The sequence below is a fragment of the Geotrypetes seraphini genome, chromosome 2 (genome assembly GCF_902459505.1).
Source record: "Geotrypetes seraphini chromosome 2, aGeoSer1.1, whole genome shotgun sequence".
Taxonomy (NCBI): domain Eukaryota; kingdom Metazoa; phylum Chordata; class Amphibia; order Gymnophiona; family Dermophiidae; genus Geotrypetes; species Geotrypetes seraphini.
In genome coordinates, this window is record NC_047085.1 from 199,959,087 (window position 1) to 199,985,214 (window position 26,128).

A 26,128-nucleotide genomic window follows, 5' to 3' on the forward strand; every position below is an offset into this window, starting at 1 on the left:
TTTTTAAACCAACATTCTACTGAAATAATTAGTCATTGTTTTCTGCACACAGATTGCACGATTCAGGCTGTGTATCTGACTACTTATAATGTAAAACTGTCCATAGTTGTGACATCCATTTATCTCCAGATAACAACGCAGCGTGTGTAGGGACTTCAGCGCATCCGAGAATGAAACAATATCTGCAGGTGTTTCATTAGTCGTGATGACTGCAGCAGTATCTCCATCCTTATCAGACTCTTGGTTGTCTGCAGTGTTTTTTATGACTGTACAGATATCAGAATTAGTGCTGTCAGATGATGTGGGCACATTGTTGTCAACGACGACATACAGCTCAAACTCTTGTGACGAGAGTCCAACTGGGAGTTCAATGGATGAAGTGTCAGCTTCAGTTGTCTCATCAGATGTGTGAATGAAGCTCGCTTGTCAATAGCAATTTGAAATCGTTGATGATGAGACTCAACGCCACACCTCCCATACCATGTGAAGAGAGTCGAGCACAATCATTTTTCTCGTGAGCTCAGCAGCTTAGGGGCTGGATTCCATGTTTGCATCAATCTCTGCCATCACATATCTTAGGACAAGCGACCTGTAATTACGTTTGAAGTTTGCAATTATCCCTTGATCCATCGGTTAGATCAAAGAGGTCGTGTTTGGCGGAAGAAACACGAGTTTGATGTTGGTTAGTCATACGTCATTGCTGTGTGCTGCACAGTTATCACACAGTATTACAATGTGCCTCCTACGCCTTCTCATCAGATTGTCAAGCTTCTGCAACCATTCAATCCACAGTGTCGCCATCATCTATGCGTTTTTGTTGCTTTCATATTCAACAGGCAGGCGTTTAATGTTTGTAAAGCATTGGAGTCAAGAGAAAAAACAAATGAGTATGCTGAATTTATCATAATTATCCTATTTAGCTATAAATATCAAGGTCACATTATGTTAACACCAGTTCAAGACAGCTATTAAGTAACAACCATTTATCAAGGGTTCATAAAATAGCACGGAGGATGAGAATGCCTTTCTAGTTGGTGTGAGCATTCCTTCTTTTGCATGTGCAGACAAAATGTTTTGTGTGTTCATACTAACATCTTCTACAAGTCTTTGAAAGTTTGTGTTAAGTCTTTCCTTAACATGCATACTGAATTTATTACGTAAACTGCTCAGTGGCCAGGCTCAAAGGGCCAGATTCTATAAATGGTGCCCAAATGTGGACACCGAAAGAAATACATTGAGTGCTATTCAATAAACAGCACTCTGAATTGGGCGCCATTTATAGAATTCCCTATCTTCTCCTTACTATAGCAAACTTGTATGTCAGTTGTCTTCAGATTGCTGTTTTTGTTATGCCATGACTTCTGGGTTTTATTGTGAACAGTGGTATGTGATCAGGACTTCAGGGGATTTGCCCCACCCCCTAAGGGCCCTGAGGGCACTGCTCTGAATTTTATTGGTTGAGAAGGCAACAGTCAGCTGCTGTTCAGCCAATCAAATTCAGATCAGTACTGTCAGGGTCTTCAGGGGGTTTGAAGAATCTCCAGCCCAAAAACCCTGCTTTTTTGTGGTGGTGGTGATGGGTGGTTACTTTTTGTTTGATGCAGTTTGACTGGTTGAATGGGCTACCTACTCAACAAATCAAACCGCATCAAGCAAAAAGTAAATAAAACAAAAAAGCAGGGTTGTAGAGCTGGGGATTCAGTGAATCCCCTGAAAGCCCTTACCACACGCCACCAATTGTGAACCATCATGAAGGTCACCTGAGCAGTATAAAGACTTAAGTGCCGGGATCTGTACCCAATTTTTAGGCACAAGATGTACACTAGCTAAAACCTGATGAAAATCCTTATGTCTTAATTAGGCACGTATCCCCCAAATTCTATTATATTATACATATCTTTAGTAATAGCCCCTGATCCACCCATGCTTCTGTCATGGCCATGCCTCTTTTTCAGTTTCAATCATCTTTATGGAATTGCACTTAGCAAGATGTGCACATAAATTGAAATTGCTGCCAATTACTGCCGATAATTTATTGCTAATGCCCTATTATTGAGATTAATTGGCTCACTACTCAATGAAATTGCCCCCACAATTTGGGCATGCAACCAAATTTTCATGCGCCATTTTGAAGTCACATATAGAATCTAGGGTAAAGCACATGTCTGCAAGGTTTAGGAGGGAGCTAAGGTTTGTGGCACAAGCCAGGAGCTACTGCTGTGATTTCTGAGCTAGATAGAAGAAGCAGAATTAGTTATTATATTGAAAAATCACAGGTAATTCTTAAATAAGATTGTTGGCACAAAGCTCAATAGAGGCTGGTTTTGTTTGCCAATGGAAACCAAAAGCAGATGGAAAAAGCCGTCAGGAAAACAACAAATTTAAATGATATGTAAATCTGTTCTCATCTTTTTCAGGCAGGAAGATACCATGACAGTGGTGGCCATATGCATCATTTGTCCTATATGGAAGGCCCAGAGCATTTCAGTCTCATTACAGAACCCAGCTTCCCAATCCCACCTCAACATTACTCGTCTTTTCAAAACACAGACCCTTATAAAGCCTCCTATGATTCGGTGAGCTTTGATGGGGAGGCATTGCCTGCATTTCAGAAATGTTCCAATCCCAGACTTTATATGCCCAGACCTCCCTGTGGCTATGAATTTGCAGTACCTGGTTATATAAGTTCCAGTTCATATCCATCATTTTACAAAGATTCAAACAGTCCACCTGACGCAGATCACGTGCATCTGAATGGGCCTCAGCAAAACTTTGGTGGATTGAATGTGTCTGATAGGAACTTTGATAGCACCATCAAAAATCATGGATGGAAACAAATTTTTGGGAAAACTGGATGTGACTATGGACAGGCCCAGACAAATGCTGCCCATCCTTATTATAACGGAGATTACTCCTGCAGGTATGGGAACACACCTTCTCCAACAGCATCCACTTTACAAACTGTGATCACCACAACTACCAAAGTATCTTACCAGCCATACAAGTCATCCATGGTAAAGTACAGTGACAACATATATGACATCAAAAACCTGCCGAACTATAACCATATGACTGACAATACAGCAGAAACAATCTTTCCAGAGGTAAAAACTCAGGAGGACTTTGGAGTGATCAGATCGGCTTTGGGCTACGAGCAAGATATTGTCCCCACCAAGTCTGAGCGCGTGGAGAGTCTGGATGCATATCGATATGGGGGATGCACACCAGGCAATTATTCTGAACATGTGGGACATTCTTTTCGATATGAAAACAATGAATACTGAAGCGGAAATTGAGCCAATTGAGTGACGATGATGTTCATAGCGACCGATATATCCTTGTAATAGCTGTGAAAACTACCTGCTAAGCTACTGACGTTTAAAGATTCATGGCATGTGTTCTATCATAAACAGAATGAAATCAATGATTACTGTAATTTGTTTGAGTCAAGATTATAGTTCATTGCAATATTCATTGTGGATACTTCACCCAGTTTCCAAAGTTCTTAAATTATCAAATGATTGTTGTAGTCTAAAGTCCTTGTGCAATTTATTATTTCATTGTTTTATTGGCTATAAATGACATTTTGTATTCCTCAAATATGATAACTCGTGTTTGTTGTGTACGTTTTATTTTTATGTAACCCATAAAACATGGATCCACTGGTCAAAGTTTAATGCACGATACAGGTAAATTTTTGCATAATTAGGATTACAACCAACACAGAAATGTTATTGTAATTGATTTAAATTTTATACTGTGATCCACTTACAAAGCTGGGTGGCTTACAACCAAAATGTTTTATAAGTGTAGCTAGTCCTCAGTGCTTAATGTGATCTGGCAGGTCCAAGGACAGTACAGAAGGTAGCGAACTCTGCAAACCTTCCTCTAGTGCAGTGATTCCCAAAACTGGTCCTAGAGGCATCCCAGCCAGTCAGGTTTTTAGGATATTCACAATGAATATTCCTGAGAGAGAGATTTGCATGCAATGGAGGTAGTGCATTCAAATATGAATATTCATTGTGGATATCCTGAAAACATGACTTGCACGAGTGCCTTCAGGACCTTGGGAACCACTGCTGTAGTGGGTCCTGAGGTTGGTGAGAGGAAGATAAAGGCTTTACTTCTGTGCTGTTCAGTGTCATTCTCTTCACTCATGGCTTCCATTCACAGAAAAAGAGTACAGAAGTCAATATTCAAAAGGGTAAAGGGGGGTGGGACTTGATATACTGCTTTTTCTGTGTGGTTTATACAACGGTCCAATCGGGATGCAGTGAATGACGCCTAGAATGTAGGTATCATTTGCGTGCATATGGAGACATCTAGGCAGGCCTATGTAGACCTAAGGTCGGCATAGGCGTGGTTTATGCTGGAAGTGGCCTTAGGCGTCCAAAGATGTGCCTAGGCACTTCAGTAGGCGTGAGTCAGACGCCTTAAATGTAGGCCTGTAAAACGTTGGTCTACATTTAAGGCGTCTGTACTAAAAATAGGCGCAATTCTGGACGCGGCGCCTACCAATGATTGACATGCAGTAGGTGCCTGTTTTGGAGGCGCCATTTCCAGAATCAGGCCCAAAGTGGTTTGCATGGGGCAATGAAGTGTTAAATGACTTGCCAAGAGTCACAAAGAGATACAGTTGGAATCAGACTCGCAACCTCAGGGTGCTGAGTCAGCTGCTCTAAACCACTAGACCATTCCTCAGCCTCCAGAAATTTTTAAGTATAATTCTGGACATATAAATTGCTTTCTACTGACAAGCAGGACTGAGTAAAAGTTAGGTACACAAATGGGTTACATTGTCCAATGACCCTGGGACAGAACTGTTCTCCCAGATTAAAGTCCTGAGCATGTGTTGCCCTTCCCATGTACAGTAGTCTCCTAAGCTCCTCGGGCTTGCTTTTTCTAATCAGCTGCATAGATGCAAAACAAAACTTCTTCTACTACTATTTATCATTTCTACAGCACTGAAAAGCATACATAGTGATGTACATTTAACATTCAATTTCCTGTGGGCATTTAAGATTGGAATGTAGGTGTACACTTCTTTGAGGTCTAGAGAGCAGAGCCCATCGTTCCTCTCCGATAGTGGTAAGAGCGCTCCCAGAGAGACCATGTGAAACTTCTCCTTCACTAAGTATTTGTTGAGAGTGTGAAGGTCTAGAATTGAGTAGAAACCTTTGGTCTTTATCAGTATCAGGAAATACTTGGAGTAGAACCCTCAGTCTCTCTCTTGCAGAGGAACTTGATCTGTTGCATTTAGCTGAAGAAGGACTGAAAGCTCATGGTGAGAAGAGCTTACAATCTAATTTGGACAGACAGGACATCTCACGGTTGGGGTGTTTCTAGCAGATATGATGGGTAAAGGTAACTGATGGTGAGTGAGTTAAGAGTTGAAAGCGTCTTCACAAAACAGGCTTTTAGCTTGGATTTGAATACTGCTAGAGACGGAGCATGACGTATTGACTCTGGCCCTGCATACGGCCCTGCAAGAAAGAAGGGATGGAGTCTGGAGTTGGCAATGGAGGAGAAGGGTACAGATAAGAGGGACTTACTAGATGAATGGAATTCATTGGGGGGGGGGGAGCATAAGGAGAGATAAGTAAGGAAAGATACTGAGGGGCTATAGAGTGAATGCACTTGTAAGTCAGTAAGAGGGATCTGAACTGTATTCAGAAATGGATGGGGAGCCAATGAGATGGCTTGAGGAGAGGGATAATGTGAGCGTGGTGGCTTTCATAGAATATGTGTCATGCAGCAGCGTTCTGAATGGATTGAAGGGGAGAGAGACAGTTGAGCGTAAGGCCTGAGAGAAGTAGGTTGCAGCAGTCTAAGTGAGAGGTGATGAGAGCATAGATAAGGGTTCTGGCAGTGAGCACCAAGAGAAGATGTTAGATGTTGGCCCGTAATTATAGAGGAGGACGCAACAGATTTTAGCGGTTTGTTGGATCTGAGAGGAGCCAAGGAATGCCCCAAGGTTGAGAGCTGACAAGACAGGGAGGATGAGAGTGTTACTGTGTTTGTTTGTTTGTTTTTCTAATTGTTTTTTGTCACGTTTTCCTTAGCATACAATGAAAGCAGTGCATGCAAATAGATCTCATGCATATTCATTGGGGAAATCCTGAAAACCCGACTGGATTGCGGCCCTCGAGGACCGACATTGGACACCCCTGCCTTATATTCTTTCTCTGAGCAATAAGAAACTGTCTCCCTAATATTTTAAAGCTGCTGAGAGCCACGGACTGATTTTGACCCAGATATTTAGTGCCAGGCCTAATCTGGGCACAGGCATTGGATATCCGGGTCATGTGTGGCCACTGGCAATTATCTGGATACCAGCCCAATATTCAGATTAGTGCAGGGGTAGGGAACTCCAGTCCTCGAGAGCCGTATTCCAGTCAGGTTTTCAGGATTTCCCCAATGAATATGCATTGAAAGCAGTGCATGCAAATAGATCTCATGCATATTCATTGGGGAAATCCTGAAAACCCGACTGGAATACGGCTCTCGAGGACCAGAGTTCCCTACCCCTGGCCTAGATAACTAAGCAGACAAAGTTAGGACAGCCTTTTTACCTGGTTAGCAGTCTGAAAATCACCCCAGACCAGGTGAGTTCTTATTCCAGCCCTGGACCGCCTTGGCACTATTGGTCACAGCTGATATTTAGTGGCAATGTCTGACTAAGTGCCACTGAATAGTGATGACAGACCCAACCAAGGCGATTGTAAGCTCTTTCAAGCAGGGACTTTCTCCTCCATGTTTTGGTGCACAGCACTGCAAATGCCTGGTAGCACTATAGAAATGATAAGTAGTAGTAGTAGTAGTAACCATTCAAGGCAGGAGCTTCTCCTGCCTGGCTAAATCATTTTGAATATCTACCATGGTGTCACCCAAATCAGATTTCATCCACGCCTGACACGTGACAGAGAAACCCCAGAACTTTGACATGCTCACTAAATGTGTTGTGACTTGGTCCCGACCATGATCAGAAGGACTGTAAACATCTAGCTCGAATAGCACCAAAAGCACAAAGAGACTGCCATCTAAGAGAACATTTAGGCCCTCTTTTACAAAAGCGCGCTAAGCATTTTAGCGGGGATTTAGCACAAGCTGAATCAACGTTTGCGCTAACGGCTGACGCGTCCATAGGATAACATGCATGCATTAGCGTGTAGCGCGTGTTTAGCATACGATAATATTTAGCGCTCGTTACAAAGCCTAGCGCACCTTTGCAAAAGAGGGGGGTTATACACTGAGAAAATGCTGCCTAGAAAAATCTCACAGAGACTTCTTCCGCGCAGAAACCACCTACTCCTTCTATGTAGACCAGTCAAGAATCTCCCATAGAAAACAGCAAGAAGCAACAAGATTGGAAGACCCAATATTCCACAGTGAAAACAATCCAAACGATAAAAACAAAAGTCTGTGGATGATGTTCTAAAAAAGATGATTTATATATTTCTTCTTCCCAAAAAACACAAATAAATAGGACTACACATGTGGACTATTATATCTGTATTTGTGTTTTGTGGGAAGAAGAAATAAATCATATTTTTAGAACATCATCATCCACAGTCTTCTGTTTTTCTCCCATAGAGAAGCCATCAACCTCTAGGCACTGTGAAATATCCATTTGCTAAAGGGCAAGTGCCCTTGAGGTATCCTGGCTTACAATGCAGCTGCTTCTAGAGCAGACATGGGTATGAGATCTAGTTGCATGCACTGCATTCAATGCATATTCATTGGGGAAATCCTGAAAACCTGATGGGATTCCGGCCCTCGAGGACCGGAGTTGCCCATGTCTGTTCTAGAGCATACTTCTAGAGACTTCTTGTATTAATTCCAGCCAAAGCTTTGATGATGCACAAGCAGACCAGTGCAGCTTCTCCTGCCAAGCGGAGGCACTTGGATTCTCTACCTGAGCAGAAACATTGGCCCAATGCCAATACCTCATTTTAACCACCCAATATGCAAAAGACCTCTTCAGCATGGACCACCCCTACCATCACACAATCCTCTGCACAATGGCCTGTGCATAATACCCTGGTGTTGGTCACAGTAGTAGCAGATGAATCTTTCTCATCATTTTTTTTCCAGCTTCCTGAGCATTCTTACGCTTTTCGTCAAAATACGTTTATAGATTTCTTAAAGGGATATTTCAGAAATACATCTGTTGTTCCTCACCTGCCAGAACTTAAAGAGCCATTCCGCTACCAAAATGATTAAGGGGATGGAACTCCTCGCATAAGAGGAAAGGCTTATGAAGTTAGGTCTCTTCAGCTTGAAAAAGGAGACAATTCTGTGTGTGTGTGTCGGGGAGGGGGGGGAGGGGTATAATAGATTGTCTACAAAATCCTGAGTGGAACAAAACCAGTAAATGTGAATTGATTGTTAACTGTTTTCAAAAAGTATAAAAGTCTAGGGGACCTGCGATGAAGTTGTATGGGAAGTTGTATCAGTAAATATTTTAGTCCACTCACTCATAATATCCAAATTAGATTACTGTAATTCCTTATTATTAAACATAACAAACAAGGAACAAAGACGTTTACAAATAATTCAAAACACCGCCATAAAATTAATACATCATGGAAAGAAATATGATCACGTGACTCCATATCTGATGAAATCTCATTGGCTACCCATTAACCAGAGAATAATATATAAAATAGCACTATTAGTCTTTAAAACAACTACTACAAATGAACCTCAGTTCATTAACCGCTTATTAATTCCACACTCCTCAAATCGCTCTCTCCGGTCTAATAGTCAGGAGTTACTTATGGTTCCATCATTGAAAATAATAGGAACTAGGCGACACGATATTTTTTCAGTCAAAGCCCCGCTTATCTGGAATTCTCTTCCTTTCTACATTAGGAATATCAAAGATCTCACTTTATTCAAAACTAATCTAAAAACATTTCTATTTAAGGCATCCTTTAACCCTTAAACAGGAATCATCTTTTATCAACTGAAAATATCATAAACTTCGAAAATTTTCTACTTTTAGGTACCCCCATCCCAATGTTCTATCCTACCCTATCCAATTTTCTTCGTCTATCTATGTGGACACAACAACATTGTAACTTTTTACCCCACATGTTTTTCCCAACCTCTCCAGTACTATCTGTTTTGTTAAGTGTTCACGAATATGTTTGTTAATTCACAAAAATGATCTTAACTGTTTTTACCCTTATATTTATTGTAATGTTATTCGCTTAGAATTTTTAAGCGAACCATTAAATTTAAATAAACTTGAAACTTGAAACTTGAAGAGTGTGGCGCAGTGGTTAAAAGCTACAGTCTCAGCCCTCCTGGGGTTGAGGATGCAAACCCACACTGCTCCTTGGAACCCTGAGCAAATCACCTAATCACTCCACTGCCCCAGGCACATTAGATAGACTGTGTGAGCTTGCCAGGACAGTCAGAGAAAAATGCTTGAGGACCTGAATAAATTCATGTAAACCGTTTTGAAATCCCCTGGAAGAACGGTATAGAAAATTTAATAAATACTTTTAAAATGAATAGGAGAAAATATTTTTACTCAATGAATAGTTAAGCTCTGGAACCTTTAGCCAGAGAATACAGGAACAACAGTTAATGTATATGGGTTTTAAAAAAGGTTTGGACAAGTTCCTGGAGGAAAATCCCATTATCTGCTGTATTTATTTTTTTATTTAGATATGGGGAAAGCCACTACATATCCTGGAATCAGTGTAATGGAATCTTGCTATACTTTGAGATTCTGGATTGGCCACTGCTGGAAGCAGGATACTGGGCTAGATGTTCTTATGTACCAAGAACCAATCCTTGTGGGTAGCACACCACTAATGTGATCCTGTTCCTCAGATTTTGTTGTCTTCCACTCAACCAGTTTCTAACCTTAGAGCCCATACTGAGGGCATTCACTTAATAAGTCACCTATGGGGAACTATATTAAAGGCTTTGCTAAAATCTAAAATATACTAAACCTAGCACTCTCCTTTGATCCAACCATCTGGTCACCCAGTCAAACAAATTAATCATATCTATCTGGAAAAAAAACTATCTCTAGTAAAACTATATTGCCTCAGGTCCTGAAATCTACTGGATTCCAACAACTTTACTATCCTCTTTCTTAGAAGCATTTTTATTAATTTACTTACCAGAGGTCAGGCTATAATTCCTAACCTCCTCTTTAAGACTGCTTTTCTGGAGAGGGACCTCTTGTGTCCTTTTTCAGTCCTCCAGGATCACTCCTGACACTAAAGAAGCACCGAAAAGATCAGACTGGAGCTGCCAGAATTTCTTAGAGTTCCTCGAGTACCCTCAAGTTTATCCTATCAGGCTCCATCACTTTGGCTACTTTTAGTTCAGCTATCTTCTCACAATCAAGTCTTCTGAAAATTATTCAAAGTCTAACATACTTTCTTTTCTTTGTTTGTCTTCTGTGATCCTAATTCCAGCCCTTCATCTGTAGACACAGTATAGAAATATTTGTTAAGCAAATCTGCCTTATCCTTCGCTTTTATATATTCCTCCCCTTCATCCTTGAGCCCCACAATGCTACTTTTCAGGGCTCCTTTTACTAAGCTGTGCATGCTACAATGCCACGCACGCTAGACACTAATGCCTTCATTGAGCTGGCATTAGTTTTTCATGTAGCGTGGGGGTTAGTGCATGCTAAAAACGCTACCGCAGCTTAGAAAAAAGGAGCCCTCGGTGTTGGGAAGTATTTTAAATACAAGTAATTAAAATACATTGGAAGTATTATTTGCTTGTATTTGAAATACTATACTGCCTTGGTTCTTGTATTTCTACTTTAACTTCTCATCCCCAAGTATTTAATATTTTCAGAAAGTGTAACAAAATACTTTGGTCAAAATACTTTTCCACTAGGCTCAGCATCTGAGTTGCTTTGTGGAAAGATACTGCCTTCATCTTTTTTTGAGTATTCTAGTAACTCTAAGGGCTTCTTTTATCAAGATGTGGTAGGCGGTTAACGCGCTAGTCGCTAACGCCTCCATTGATGAGGCGTTAGGTTTTTGGCTTGCCGCGGGGGTTAGCGCGTGATGAGGTATCGAGGTGGAAGAGGATCTCTTTTTCCTTAAAGGACCCACGGCAACAAGAGGGCATCCGTTGAAAATCAGGGGTGGGAAATTTCATGGCAACACCAGAAAATATTTCTTCACCGAAAGGGTGGTTGATCGCTGGAATAATCTTCCACAGCAGGTAATTGAGGCCAGCAGCGTGCCAGATTTTAAGAAAAGATGGGATTGGCATGTGGGATCTCTTCATGGAGGTAGTTAGGGGGTGGGCCATTAGTGTGGGCAGACTAGATGGGCCGTGGCCCTTTTCTGCCGTCATGTTCTATGTTTCTATGTTTCTAACCCCCGTAGCGCGCCTTGATAAAAGGAGCCTTAAGGTTTATGCAGTAGCCAGAGTCTGTCATCTGACAAGAAAGTTTGGGTGAACTCAGCCTTTCTAGATGAAGGCAGAAAAATCAGTTTACATGTTGGTGAAACAAATGAAGGCACATGACCACAGTAGATGATTTCTTCGATTTTGATAATGGTGAAAATCCAGGCACTGAATCAGAAATCTCAGCTGCATAGCTATATCATCTAACAACATAAATACATTTCCTAATCATCACTAATAATATTACAATGACTAAATATTAGCATATTAATAGAGATTATAAATAGTTTGGAGGTCAAAATTTCTTGAGCTTGTTTTAACTCTACTGTAGACATTTGTTAACTTTTTAACAATAACATTTTATGATTTTAACAATACTGAATTATTATTATTATTTTTTTTGTTTTGCAAATCATTTTTATTAAAGTCACCCAGAGGAACACACAGGATACAGAATAAACATATGCACAACACGTGCAAAATAGGAACATAACAAAAGCAGCTGAGAATGATTCAAAACAAGCACCAGCAGCATAGGAGATATGAGCATCAGGGCAACCATATGAAATAAAGAAAGAGAAAAGAAGAGGGGATGCCCAAAATCTCCCATCCAGACCAACCCACAAAACAAAAATACCAATCAAAGTGAGAGCAGGGAATCACGTGGCATAGCGCCCCCTGCAGGTGAAGAGGAGGAAAACAGCGGTTGCTAAAAAGCCCCAGACTGCTGCCTCGGAATAGTCCATCCACCGAGTATCCCGGCTCCCCTAGTGACCCCACCAAGTGTTTTGACTGTCTTGTTTGGTGTGGCTGTTGCACCTTGAATTGGGGATCACTAGGGTAGAGATACATTTAAAACCAAAGCATTATTTTTTTTAAGGTGACAATAGAACACCTGTGGTATCTAGGGGAGCCATGTTCAAATTCTCTTCACTGCTTGAACCAGCTATTATTTTGCAAGTTAAATAAAACACCACCATATTTTGTACCCTTTGAAAAGATTATTTTTGAAGGATTATTTAATTTCACTGCTAAGACAGAACCTTTAGGGCTCCTTTTACTAAGCTGCGTTAAGGCTTTAACGTGCGGCATAGTGTGCGCTACATTGCCGTGCGTGCTAGACCTTAACTCCAGCATTGAGCTGGCGTTAGTTCTAGCCACATAGCGTGCGGTAATTTCCTGCGTGCGCTAATTCCCATAATATAAAGCATGAATAAAACATACAATTTGAAGTTGAGAAACCACTCCTCCACTAGAGCAAATTTGGGATGCGTCCATGCTAAAATCAACAATCTAAAAAGATGTAGCACGGTACAATTTTAGTTCCATACAGTGAAATATTAGCACAGTAAAACTGAGCAATGAGATTTGATTTGCACATTGAAAACAGATGTGGTAAGAGCAGATAGCCTAGCTGGTTTTAAGAAAGGTTTGAGCAAGTTCCTGGAGGAAAAGTCCATAGTCTGTTATTGAGGAAGCCACTGCTTGCTCTGTACTAGGTAGCATGGAATATTGGTACACCTTGGGTCTTGGCCAGATACTAGAGACAGCTATTGTTATGTCCATAAAAAAACTTATTTTCAATGTCTCTTATTGAAATCATGCATGTTCCTTCGTGGAGATGTTTGGGTGGACCACCCCAGAAGCAATCCAACAGGATTTAGGCTTATAAATTGACAACTTAGGTACAAGGTTAGTTTCATAGTCCACTTGTACACTTAGGCAACTGGATTGGGACCTTGCAGGAGGTAGTTGTAGCTACATGGGGGAGGGGGTCTAACCCTTCAGGATTTCCATTAATACAATTCCCTGAATGCTGGGAACAAGTCAAGAATACCCAGCTAGTGAACTTTGAATCAGAAAGATATTTGCATCTTATTTGCATAGAGAAAATGAACAGTGAACATTGCTGAGAAAAACCTGGAGGGTAGAAAGGGACCTTATTAGGCCCTATAAAGGGGGCAGGAGGGGGATGCCTGTGTGCCTTAGAACTCTAGAGGAGAAGACTATTCTTTGGTGAGAAGCAAGAACTCTCTATAGCTATACAGGGGAAGTAAATAAAGACCTCCAAGCAGGTAAGCCTAAGAAAGTTGGAATCTGATGGGTTTCTTTTTGTAAGGAGAAATGATGGTGTCTTGGAGACAGAATCCAGTTGAAAGAGGTGATCCTTGAGGGGAATAAAGGAATTGAATCAAGGATAGAATCATAGACTGTTTTTGCTCAGAGGAGTAAGAACTGAATCATAAAAGATCATGGACTGACTTCTGTCAGAAAATAATAATTGACTGTGTTGGAGGAAGCAAAGTTGAAACATATGAAACCTACTCTAGAAGCAGTCATACAGGACTAGGGATAGACTTGGAAAAAATCTGCTACAGATTTCTAGGATAAACCCACTAAAAAAGTACCTGCATAAAGTATATGTGTGCTTTGACTGTATGCACAGAAAAGTGCACCCAGGTTTTGACCTCTCTACGAGTCTTGTAGACATTTGTAGTTTCTTTTAGAGTTGTGCAGATGCTTCATTTTTAAAGTTTGAATTCCCAGCACTGGAGTGACACTAAGTGGACCCATAACCACACCCCTGAAGCAGGCCTCCACCCGGAGGCCGAAACACAGACCGTGTCGAGTCATTCATTGGATCTCTCCAAAATAGAACATTTTATACATGGGACTTTTTTATATGTATTATAGTTTTAAGTTTATATATACACAATAAAAATTGTTCATCTCAAGGTTGATGTGGTCTGTCCCATTCCCCACTAGTTCTTTTCTCGTTTGATTTTACGTGGGGTTTCTATTCCCTCTCTTATATTCTACATATCAAGTCTGTGACCATTTACCCTTTATTTATGTATTCTAAGGGCATAGAATTTGTGAGCAAACACTTTAACTGTATCTTTTTACCAATGGCATAATATTTTGAACTTTACTAAGGCTGGAGTTTCTGCTTTGTGCTTCGATATGGGGGTCTTGCTAAAACAAGCCAATAGCACTTGATGTGATTTTTTCTTTTGTCTTGGAGTGGCTGAATTTGTCAACTAATTAGTCATGAAAAGGTCTCTGATTTTGCTCAGCTTCATGAAAGAGAAAAATAAATGTACTCCTGATAACTCTTATGCTTAAAAAAGTCTTTGATTGCTTGGCCTCATTGTCTTCCTGTAAGAGGAATGAGCCATGGCGGTACAGTTCCGATAAGAGAGAAATAGTGTTCATTGAATTAAAGGTGCAAGCCTCCATTCCTCCCAGGATTCAAAAGGACAGCTTGAAGAAAGAAAAGTTATTGCATAGGAACTGCCAAGTTCATCCGATATGGGTAGCAAGAGAAAAGACACCTTTCCAAACTCATCCTCTAGTCTTTCTTCATCAAAGTGGAATAAGAGGCCAGTTGAGGAATTAGATTGCAAGTCCCTTTAACATCAATTATATGTGAAACAATGCAGGAGATACACATAAGGGTCCAGTTCATAAACACGCTACGCAGTAGAACAAGAGACAGAGACATACCTTGTTAAGCAATGAAACACGTGACACTGATTTTGCTGTTGCTTCAGTGCACCCACATCAACCACCCAAAAATGTCTCTTGCTTCAGGCAACATACTTATAGCTCTTGAGGTTTGATGTGTCAACCAGCTGTCCAAATATTACTTTAAGAATTGTCTAAAGGCCAATGACTCAAACAGCTGTTATGGGAGTATATCATCTCCATTTATATCAGAACAGTGCTATCTCAACAACAACAATAATAACAAGTTATTCTTTCTATACTGCTACCAGGTGCACACAGCACTGAACATTGTACAGGCAAGAGACAGTTACAATCTAATTGGGACAGACACACAGAGGAGGCTAAAAGGTGGTAGGTTACTATTAGGGGAATGGCAGACAGTTATGTTGGTTGGGTCAATGTTTAAATGCAGATTCAAATAAGTAGGTTTTTAGTCTGGCTTTGAATACGCAGTGAGCCAGGCAGGTTGTTCCAAGCATGCGGTGCAGGAAGGTAGCAGGGACGGAGATGGGAGTTGACGGTAGAGAAGGAGATATTTGTCTGCTAAGACATCCTTGTTGGTGCTCTGCTATGCAAAAGATTTTCTCTAAGAGGCTAGTGTAATGTTGACTAGGTTGCACTGTGATTAGTTCTGCAAATTATGAGGTTGGTATTCAAAAGGGTTTCGCTGAGAAAGAGAGGCTCCTGCCTATAAGCTGGCCATTTGGCAATATTCAGAGGTGCTTAAGTGGGTAATGCTATTGAATATTGCATATGGCATGACAGCCCAGGTACAGTCTAGTTAGTGCAAGGGCAATCCATGGGTGGATTGTGGGCAAAGCCTGCACGTAACTGATTAGTACCAACATAGGTAGCAGAATGCTTTCTCATTTGGGATGACCCAAAGGCTCTGCCCTAGCCCCAGCAAGATCCTGTGGCACTGAACTCTCTCTCTAGCTCCTGACTCCCACATCTACCTTCCCCGGTCATTGTAATTTTAAATCTTCTGGCAGCCGCCACACAGCTTCAATGAGCAGGCCTGCCCCGAAATCTTAATTCTACAACGATGCTGCGTGGTGGCTGTCAGAAAATTTAAAATTACAGTAGCTGGGAGGAGGTAGGTGGGGGAGTAGAGCCATAACAGACTTTGACCACTAATTTTTTGGGAGGCCATGACCCCTGTGACCTCCCCCATTCCGACGCCTTTGAATAGCAATATTGAGTCTGCTAGCTAGTCACATAAGCAGATAAAGTTAGGACAGCAAAAAGGCAACTATGCACTGGTCTGAATGCTGACCACTAAGCAGTTAGCTTCTGGATAGCTTAAAAACTGCTGACTACTGTGGGATGAATATTGGACTTTATGTTTTTATTCTTGCCTTATTCATTTTGCTGATTTTTTTATTCACCTCAGTTTGTCTTATATACTGTGTTTTGTTGTATGCCTTATATATTTTATTTTATGTTATACCCAGGAAGCAATTTACCCTAAAACTACAGAAAATATGACAAACTTCAATTTAAAAAAAAAAATCTTTATTAATTTTCAAAACTAATATAAAGTGCCATGAAGTATACAACCATTAATAATCAAAATTAGCACTTAAATTCCATCAACAATACAGAAGAAAAATATCCCACCCCTTCCTTCCAACAATTTAATCAAGATATAAACCAAAAAGATATCCCCCCACCCACCCACCAAAAATACAGTATGGGCTTTTTTTTTTTCTCCCCACCATCTGCTTTCGGGATGAGGAAAAAGCTCACATTTTTGGGTGTAACATATTTCTTGTCCATTGTACAGAAAGAGAAGATGCTAGAGAGTACATCAGAAATAGAAAACCTATGAGGGAATCTGTGGGACTGTTAGATCATGAAGGAGCAAAAGGGACTCTGAGGGAGGACAAGGTCATAGTGGAGAGACTGAATGAATTCTTTACGGAAGAAGATATAAGAGATCTACCTGAACCAGAAATGGTTTTCAAAGGTGACGATGTAGACGAACTCAAAGAAATCTTGGTGAACCTGGAAAACATAACTGAGCCAAATTGACAAGTTAAAGAGTGATAAATCACCTGGTCTTGATGGTATATACTCCAGGGTATGGAAAGAACATTACATTGTACTTGTTAACCACATTACCAAAAGTTCTATGTGGTGTACAAAAAATTATTAATTATAACATATTACATAGAAAGAATGGATTAATTAGTCGCAGACCTGCTATTAGAGATTTGTCGTTAAAATTGTCCATAGTATTTGAAGTTTGGAGGGTGGCCAATGTAATGCTGACATTTTAAAGAGTTCTAGGGATGATTCGGGAAATTACAGCCCAGTAAGCCTGGCTTCAGTTCTGGGCGAGATGTAAACAAACATGGCTTAACGGGTTAGGGTCAGCATGAGTTCAGCCAAGGGAAGTCAAATTCTGCTTTTTCAAAAGCAGGCAAATGACTGCCTTTCTTAGTTCATTACCTTGTCCAAAACAGAAGTTGACAATAGACTCGAGCAAAGTGAAAAATAGAGTATACAACCTTTCATTAAATCTGATGATAGTGGATCATTTAAAGTTGTAATAGGATATAAAAACCAGTGGCGTACCTAGGGTATGTGGCACCCGGGGCCCATCATTTTTTGACACCCCTCCCATGTAAAAAAATATTTTTTATAATGACCATGAAACGGAATAAATGGTCAGAATAGAAACAGGCAGTGAAAATTTTCTTATATTCCAAACATAACATAACATAACATAAATTATGTCTGAATTGTCATGACATCAGAAGTACATATGGAGTAGTTGCAGGTGATACTTGGGACAGTTCTGATTGTGTTAGTTCGGTTTTATGTGTTTTTTGAATAGAAGGGTTTTTATTTCTTTTTGAAGGTTTTGTAGTCTGTGGTCGATGTCAATTGGTTGTAGAGTTGGGGGTCGAGTATTGCAGCTCGAATGGCTAGGAGGTTGTCGAACAGTTTTTTTCTTTTGACGTTTTTGGTTGGAGGGTGTGTGAATGGTACGTGAGTTCTCCTATGTCTGTTTGAAGTGGATTGAATTATTTAACTGAAGAAATTAGTTACCCCCTCATCCCACACACATTAATTCTCTTCCATTTTTGTTCCCATTATAAAAAACACTGATAAGTTCCCAGAAAAAAAATTACATTAAAATAAGAAGTGAAAACAAAGGCCCCTACAGATGAGAACATAACATAAGAATAGCCTAACTGGGTCAGACCAATGGTCCATCATGCCCAGTAGCCCATTCTCATGGTAGCCAATCCAGGACACTAATACCTGGTCAAAACCCAAAGAGTAGCAACATTCCATGCTACCGATCCAGGGCAAGCAGACACTTCCCCCATGTCTTAATAACAGATTATGGACTTTTCCTCCAGGAATTTGTCCAAATCTTTCTTAAAACCAGCTACACTATCTGCTTTTACCATAACTTCTGGCCACTTCATTTTTAAGTTTAGATCTTTCCTTTGAAACAGAGACCTTGCTAGATGTCAAATACAGCACAAGGTAACTTCACATGGACTTAGCTGTGCAGGAAATGTGAATCTCCTCATACACCCACCATATAGTGCAAAAATGTGCAAAGGTCTGTTTTTTTCTTTCGATCACTGCATAACCTAATGCCACACAAGCAGCGCTGTTATAAACATATTCTGTAGGTCAATGCTAAGGATAACAAAGTTTCCTTCCTTGGACCAGAAGGAGATACTGATAAACCACTGGAAGAGATCCCAAACAACACCCAAAGACCCACTCAGTGTGTGAACCAGTTGAGTGGAGTGGACTAACTGGGGGGTGGTAATGGGCCCGGAGTTTGCTCAGCAGAATTTCCCAGACCACCTCTTCCTCTCAACACATTGACACGCTGCCACCATCACCACTAGGAACACCTCACTGGGTAGGCCAGCTATGCTATAAACTTTATAAAAACACATTATTATATTTTCTTATAAAGCACATATTTTAATTGAACTCTCTGACATCCTCAGCCTTTCCATTCACAAAAATCAAAGGAACATAAGAACATAAGAAGCGCCATCTCCGGATCAGACCTTCGGTCCATCAAGTCCGGTGATCCGCACACGCGGAGGCCCTGCCAGGTATACACCTGGCTTACCCTATAGCCAACCATATCTCTATATGCCTCTCTCAAGGAGATATGCATCTAGTTTGCCCTTGAAGCCTAGGACTGTCGATTCTGCAATAATCTCCCCTGGGAGAGTATTCCAGATGTCAACCACTCTCTGTGTGAAGCAGAACTTCCTGATATTAGTCCTGAACTTGCCCCCCCCTTAGCTTCATTTTATGTCCTCTTGTCCGTGTCAAATTGGACAATGTAAATAATCTTCTCTGCTCTATTTTGTCGATTCCTTTCAGTATTTTGAAGGTCTCGATCATATCCCCACGCAGTCTCCTTTTCTCAAGGGAGAACAATCCCAGTGTTTTAAGTCGATCCTCATATTCCAGTTTCTCCATACCCTTCACTAGTTTAGTTGCTCGCCTCTGCACCCTCTCCAGCAGTTTTATATCCTTCTTTAGGTAGGGAGACCAATGTTGGACGCAGTATTCCAAGTGTGGTCTGACCATTGCCCTATAAAGCGGCATTATAACTTTCTCCGATCTACTCGAGATTCCTTTCTTTATCATGCCCAACATTCTATTTGCCTTATTTGCCGCTGCCGCGCATTGTGCCGACGGCTTCAGGGTCCTATCTATCAGTACACCCAGATCCCTTTCTTGTTCACTTTTTCCCAGAGTTGCACCTGACATTCTGTACTCGTATTCCTTATTTTTACTGCCTAAATGCATTACCTTGCATTTCTCCACATTGAACTTCATCTGCCATTTCTCCGCCCAGTTTTCTAACCGACACAAATCGCTCTGGAGTTCCTCACTGTCCTCCTGCGATCTGATTTCCCGGCAGAGTTTTGTGTCGTCTGCAAATTTGATGATCTCACTGGATGTTCCGTTTTCCAGGTCATTGATATAAATATTAAAAAGGATCGGCCCAAGTACCGAGCCCTGGGGTACACCACTAGTCACTTTCTCCCAGTCGGAGAACTTCCCATTTATGCCCACTCTCTGCTTCCTATTTTCCAGCCATTTGCCTATCCATCTTTGTATATCTCCCTCTATGCCATGGCTTTGTAGTTTCCTGAGAAGTCTTTCGTGTGGAACTTTGTCGAACGCTTTCTGGAAGTCCAAGTATATTATGTCCACCGGCTTTCCACTATCAATTTGCTCGTTCACGGTCTCAAAGAATTGGAGTAAATTGGAGTAAATTTCCCTTTCCTGAATCCATGTTGACTGGGTTTCATCAAGTCGTGTGTGTCCAAGTGCTGAACTATGCTATCCTTGATCAGTGATTCAATCATCTTGCCGGGGACAGACGTAAGACTCACAGGTCTATAGTTGCCCGGTTCTCCTCTCGATCCTTTTTTGAAAATTGGTGTGACGTTTGCTTTCTTCCAGTCGTCTGGTATCTGACCAGTTCTGATTGACAGGTTTGCAAGTTTTTGCAATAACTCTCCGATTTCAACCCTTCAAAAGTCTGACCAAATCCTCGTTTCACTTGCATTATAAAGTACTGAGGATGCCATCTCTCCCCAATCCCAGGTCCTAAAGTCTAAGACAGTAGTGCAAACTAATGCTGCCAGATTCAGGAAAAAAAAATTTGATTCGATTCAGCCTATTGAATTGGTTTTTCAATTTGATTTTCCTGCCCAGTTGGGTGATTTTTTTCAAAACTCCTAGTGGGTTTTATAGCTTTTTCACCCCCTTTGGCTTCTCCTAACCACACTGGCGCTGTGATGTAAATAAAATAAAGAAACAAAAAGGACTTTTCCTCTCTCTGTTAAATCTTAGCTCACATTTGCAGTCCAACACCAGCTCTGGCAGGATACACATTTCAAATCTGACATAGTATAATCACAAAACAGAAAATAAAATTAATTTTTCTACCTTTTGTTGTCTGGTTATATTTCAAATCTTGTTGGTCCAAGGCTCTGGTTTTCTTCTGATAACTTGCTTGCCAGGGTCTCCTTTTTTCTTCTTTCTGCATGCTAACCATCCATCTGCCAACTCTGTCCGCCCTTTCCATTTCCCTTCCTTCCCCAGGAAGTCTGGTATCTTTCCTTTTTTTCATCTCCCTCCACAGATCCACCTTTTCTTAACTACTCTTTCATCCAGCATCTTTCCCTCCTTCCCCACCACTCCAGAGTCCACCATCTCTCCCTTTCTTTTTCCAATTACCCTCCTATCCAGTATCTCTATCCCTCCTCCACACCATCCCTTGTGTCCAATTTCTCTCCCTTTCTGTTCCTTCCCTCCCTAAATCCCATGGTCCATCATCTCACTCCCTCTCCTCTATTTTCAGACCCATTATTTCTTCCCCCCCCCCAAAGTTTGGCATATGCACGTCTCTTTGAACACCCCCTTCCCTCCGTGTACTTCTAAACCAGGGTCCCCCCCAAAGGCCTGTCCCCCCTAAAAGGTCTGCCTGTCCCCCCTTGAAGGCCTGTCCCCCCCTTGTAGGCCTGTCCTCCCCTTGAAGGCCTGCCTGCCTGCACCCCCCCGAAGGCCTGTCCCCCACTTGAAGGCCTGTCCCACCACCTTGAAGGTCTGCAACCCCCCCCGAAGGCCTGCACCCCCCGAAGGCCTGTCCCCCCTTGAAGGCCTGTCCCCCCTTGAAGGCCTGCATCCCCTTGAAGGTCTGCACCCCCCCCCCGAAGGCCTGTCCCCCCTTGAAGGCCTGTCCCCCCCCCCCTTTTAGGCCTGTCCCCCCTTGAAGGCCTGCACCCCCTTGAAGGTCTGTACCCCCCTAAAGGCCTGCACCCCCCCGAAGGCCTGCACCTTCCCCTGAAGGCCTGCACCCCCCCGAAGGCCTGTCCCCCCCTTGAAGGCCTGTCCCACTCCCTTGTAGGCCTGTCCCCCCTTGAAGGCCTGCCTGCCCCCCCCTTGAAGGCCTGCACCCCTTGAAGGTCTGCACACCCCCCCCCCGAAGGCCTGTCCCCCCCTTGAAGGCCTGCCTGTCCCCCCTTGAAGGCCTGCCTGCCTGCCTGTCACCCCCCTCCCCCTTGAAAGCCTGCCTGCCCGCCCGCCCCACCCTGAAGGCCTGATGCCCCGACCCACCCCGAAGGACCGCTCGTCCCCCTGGCCTCCCCGCACCACCTATGAAGCAGCCGCAGCAGGATCGCGACGTCAGCAATCCCTGCGCTGCTTAGGCGCTGCTTCCTGCGCCGCGGTCCTGCCCCCTCCTCTGATGTCAGAGGAGGGGCGGGACCACGGCGCAGGAAGCAGCGCCCAAGCAGCTCAGGGATCGCTGACGTCGCGATCCTGCTGCGGGCTGCTTCACAGGTGGTGCAGGAAGGTCAGTGGGGCGAGCGGTCCTTCGGGGGTGGGGGGGACTGAACGGCAAGGCCCGGAGCACCCCCTCAGGGCTGGCACCCGGGGCGGACCGCCCCTCCCGCCCCCCCTTGGTACGCCACTGATAAAAACATCACCACTTTTCAAAAGTCATGGTTAATGAGACTGTGAAGCTCAATAAACTCTTAACAGTGACCCAGCTAAATAAAAACTTTCAAATAGCCCCCAACCCACTTGATGAATTAGTTTCAAGATTTCGATCCAGCAAATTATGTTTTTGCAACTTTGATCAATAGTCTGCTCTGATAAGCCCCATCGCTTCTTCCTTCTGTATCATCTTGAATGTAAAAAAGTCTGCCTGGTCCCCCTCCCATCTACTTGATCTTCAACAAAAAGTCTATCCCAACAGTACCTTCTAAGTTCCCTTTTCCAGTCCTAAGAAACCCACAAAAGTCCAAAGCAGGAGCTACAGTCTTACCTCTCAGAGGCCTAATATCCAGGTCTTCTCTGGCAATGACTAATGGTAGCACTGAAAAAGGAACCAACAAATACATAAAGAACCAAATACATCAGAAAAAAGTGTACCAGCCTACAGAACTGAGACGGAATGATCTTTATTGAACAGTGACCCAACACTGTCAGTGTTTCGGCCTGCGTCCTGCGTCAGGAGTCTTAATTTATCTTTCATGCAATTCTCCTATAGAAAAAGTTATCTCAATTTGAAACACCACCTGTTACAAGCTCCTGCGAGTGACAAGGAACCAAGACAGAACAATGCGGGACACCAGGCCTAAATTATGGAAGGTTGTGTCATCCTGTCTACTTACAAAAATGGCAAAATATGGCAAATTATGAACGGATGTTTGGACTGAATAGTATGAAACCGGGCTGAATGAGGTGAGTGATTGGATGGTATTGGCTGAATAATATCTTTCCCTTTAACTGCTTGTTTGATCGGCTCTGCTATGACTGACGTCAAGGGAGTGTATATCATGTTTGAAAGCAATGCCATCTTCTACTTTGAGACAGTCGCTGGATAAGCAGAGTGAAATATTGCATGTTGCTGATAAGATTGTATATATTCACTAGTCTTTAAGCCCGTTACATTAACGGGTGCTAGAAAGCAGCCCCCTTTCCCTCTCCCCCTCCAGTTCCTCCCTGTCTCTCCGTAGCACCCCTTCTGTCTTCCCCCCCTAAGCAAAATGATCTGCCTCCCAGCACACCCCTCCCCCCGAAGCAGCTCCCTTTCCCTCTACCCCTCCAATTCCTCCCTGACAGTGTCTCCATGGTCCCCCTTCTGTCTCCCCTCCCAAGCAAAGCTGTCTGCCTCCCAGCACAACCCTCCCCCCCCAAAGCAGACCCCTTTCCCTCTATCCCTCCAATTCCTCCCTGACTGTCTCTCCGTGGCCCCCCATTTTTTCTCCCCCCCCCAAGCAAAGCTATCTACCTCCCAGCACACCCCTCCCTCAAAGCAGACCCCTTTCCCTCTGGCCCTCCAGTTCCTCCCTGACTGTGTCTCCGTGGCCCCCCCTTCTGTCTCCCCCCCCTAAGCAAAGCTGTCTGCCTCCAAGCACACCCCTCCCCCAAAGCAGGCCCCTTTCCCTCTCCCGCTCCAGTTCCTCCCTGTCTCTCTGTGGTCCCCCTTCTGTCTCCCCCCCCAAGCAAAGCTGTCTGCCTCCAAGCACAGCCCTTCCCCAAAGCAGGCCCCTTTCCCTCTCCAGCTCCAGTTCCTCCCTGTCTCTCCGTGGCCCCCCTTCTGTCTCCCCCCCAAGCAAAGCTGTGTGCCTCCAAGCACACCCTTACCACAAAGCAGGCCCCTTTCCCTCTTCCTTCTTCCCAGTTCCTCCCTGTCTCTTCGTGGCCCACGCGATTTTCTCTTCTCGCGGTCTGGCCAGCTCCCCTAGTCCCTTGCCGCCGCCGCCACCCCTTCCCTTCCCGCGGTCGACAAACCTCTTGCCTCCAGCAGCCGCCACAGCACTGTAAACACGCTGCTTCGCGGCCTCTACCGCCCCGATTTGCTCTTCCGTGTCCCTGATGACGTCATCAGAGAAACGGAAGAGCAAATGAAGGCAGTAGAGGCCGCGAAGCAGCGTGTTTACAGTGCTGCGGCGGCTGCTGGAGGCAAGAGTTTTGTCGACCGCGGGAAGGGAAGGGGGTGGGCGGCGGCGGAAAGGACTAAGGTAGCCTGCCAGACCGCGAGAAGGGTGGGCTGAGAGGAACCCGGGACCGTGGCAGAGGCTCGTTGCACAGTGTAAATACAGTTGCTCAGTGTGAGGCTTCCTTCGCTCTTCCGGGTCTGCATTCCGACTCCTCAACGCGCCAGCCTGAGCCGGCATAGGCGGTTGAGGGTGGAAGGTTGTGGTTGGAGTTGCTAGGCTGCAGCGGATGTGTGAGTTGCGAGTGTGGGGCCTGCAGCGGCGCGAGGTGGAGACGGAGAGCAGGCTGTGGTGACGTTGTAGGCGCGCATGCGCACTCGTATTTTCGCGACGGACCAGGGAACACCTTTTTTTTAGTGCGCATGCGCGGCCTATCATTTTATTATATTAGATTGTTACGAGAAGTTAATTAAGCCTTTTCATTCCCTTGAGTGAGTTTTTTTTAATCTGAAGTTTGTTGCAGTTGCGGCACTTATCCCCGTCCTGATGAAGAGCTGAAACGCGTTGGTGGGGAGCAGTGCAACAACATGTTAAGCTAAGTCATAACTTACTAGTATTAAGGGAATTTAGGAAATGAAATTATGAATTAAAATAAAGGCATAGAAGAAGTTGAATATAATTGAGTAAAGGAAAGCAAGAAAAATATGAATTAATATATAAAATATAAAAAGCACACATAAAAAAGTAGTAATTCACAAGACTGGGTGCACATCTCCTCGAAAGAAACATAGAAGGATACGGGTGACTAATTTTTTTTTCTTCGCCAGGTTACACCTGGCTGGGTCTCCGCATGAGTGGATCACCGGACTTGATGGACCTAAGGTCTGATCCGGAGATGACAGTTCTTATGTTCTTATGAATCAGTGACGAGTACTGCCATGCTGTACTATGGGGTCCTTTTATCAAGCCGCGCCGGACATTTCATCACGTGCTAACCCCCGCGGCCGGCTAAAAAACTAATGCCTGCTCAATGGAGATGTTAGCAGTTAGCACGGCAGGCGGTTTAACGTGCGGTATTACGCGCGTTAAACCCCTACCGAAGCTTGATAAAAGGACCCCTATGTTAGTCAGGGTGGCGTTCTGAGAATCCCCAGTGTGATTTACTTTAAAGTATAAGTCATTGTAACATGATATTTATATGGTAAAATTGAGATCCTGTCTGCGTGGCAATTGGAACTTCTCAGAATCTATAGTAAATGGAAAGGTATACTGTTGAAAGCAGACGTGTTTATTTTTTAATTTTTATTTATTTATTCTTCACTCAGGAGAGATCATTGGCTCCAGGGTGAGGATAATCTATAACAGACAGGAACTGTGGAACCAATGTTCTAGACGACAAAGTTTATGATATAAACCAATCAATATGGCTGATGTCTACTATAAACACTCGCTCTATCCACTGTGTACTAACAGTAACACCTAATCAGTATAGCTCCGATGAGATCTTTTTTTTATTTTATAATAATCTATATATATAAAATCGGAGGTATGTATGTGTGTATGTATGTATGTGTGTATGTGCCGCGATCACGCAAAAACGGCTTGACCGATTTGAACGAAACTTGGTATGCAGATCCCTCACTACCTGGGGTGATATGTTCTGGGGGTCTCGCGGCCCACCTGCACACGTGGGCGGAGCTACAAACAGAAAATCAGATTTCACCCATTCATGTCAATGGAAAATATGTAAAACGCTGCCATTC

The 26,128-nt window shown here is 43.1% G+C and overlaps 1 protein-coding gene across 2 annotated transcripts in view; it reads left to right on the forward strand.

Annotated features, from left to right (window-relative positions):
• The window catches only part of GCM2 (glial cells missing transcription factor 2), a 60,179-nt gene extending 56,691 nt beyond the window's left edge, over nt 1-3,488 (forward strand). For both annotated transcript variants that reach the window (XM_033934573.1, XM_033934574.1), the window contains exon 7: nt 2,418-3,488. In XM_033934573.1, coding sequence (XP_033790464.1) covers nt 2,418-3,284 — 867 coding nt within the window. In that variant the 3' untranslated portion in view covers nt 3,285-3,488. The remainder of the gene's footprint in view (nt 1-2,417) is intronic.
• Nucleotides 3,489-26,128: the final 22,640 nt, after the last annotated feature.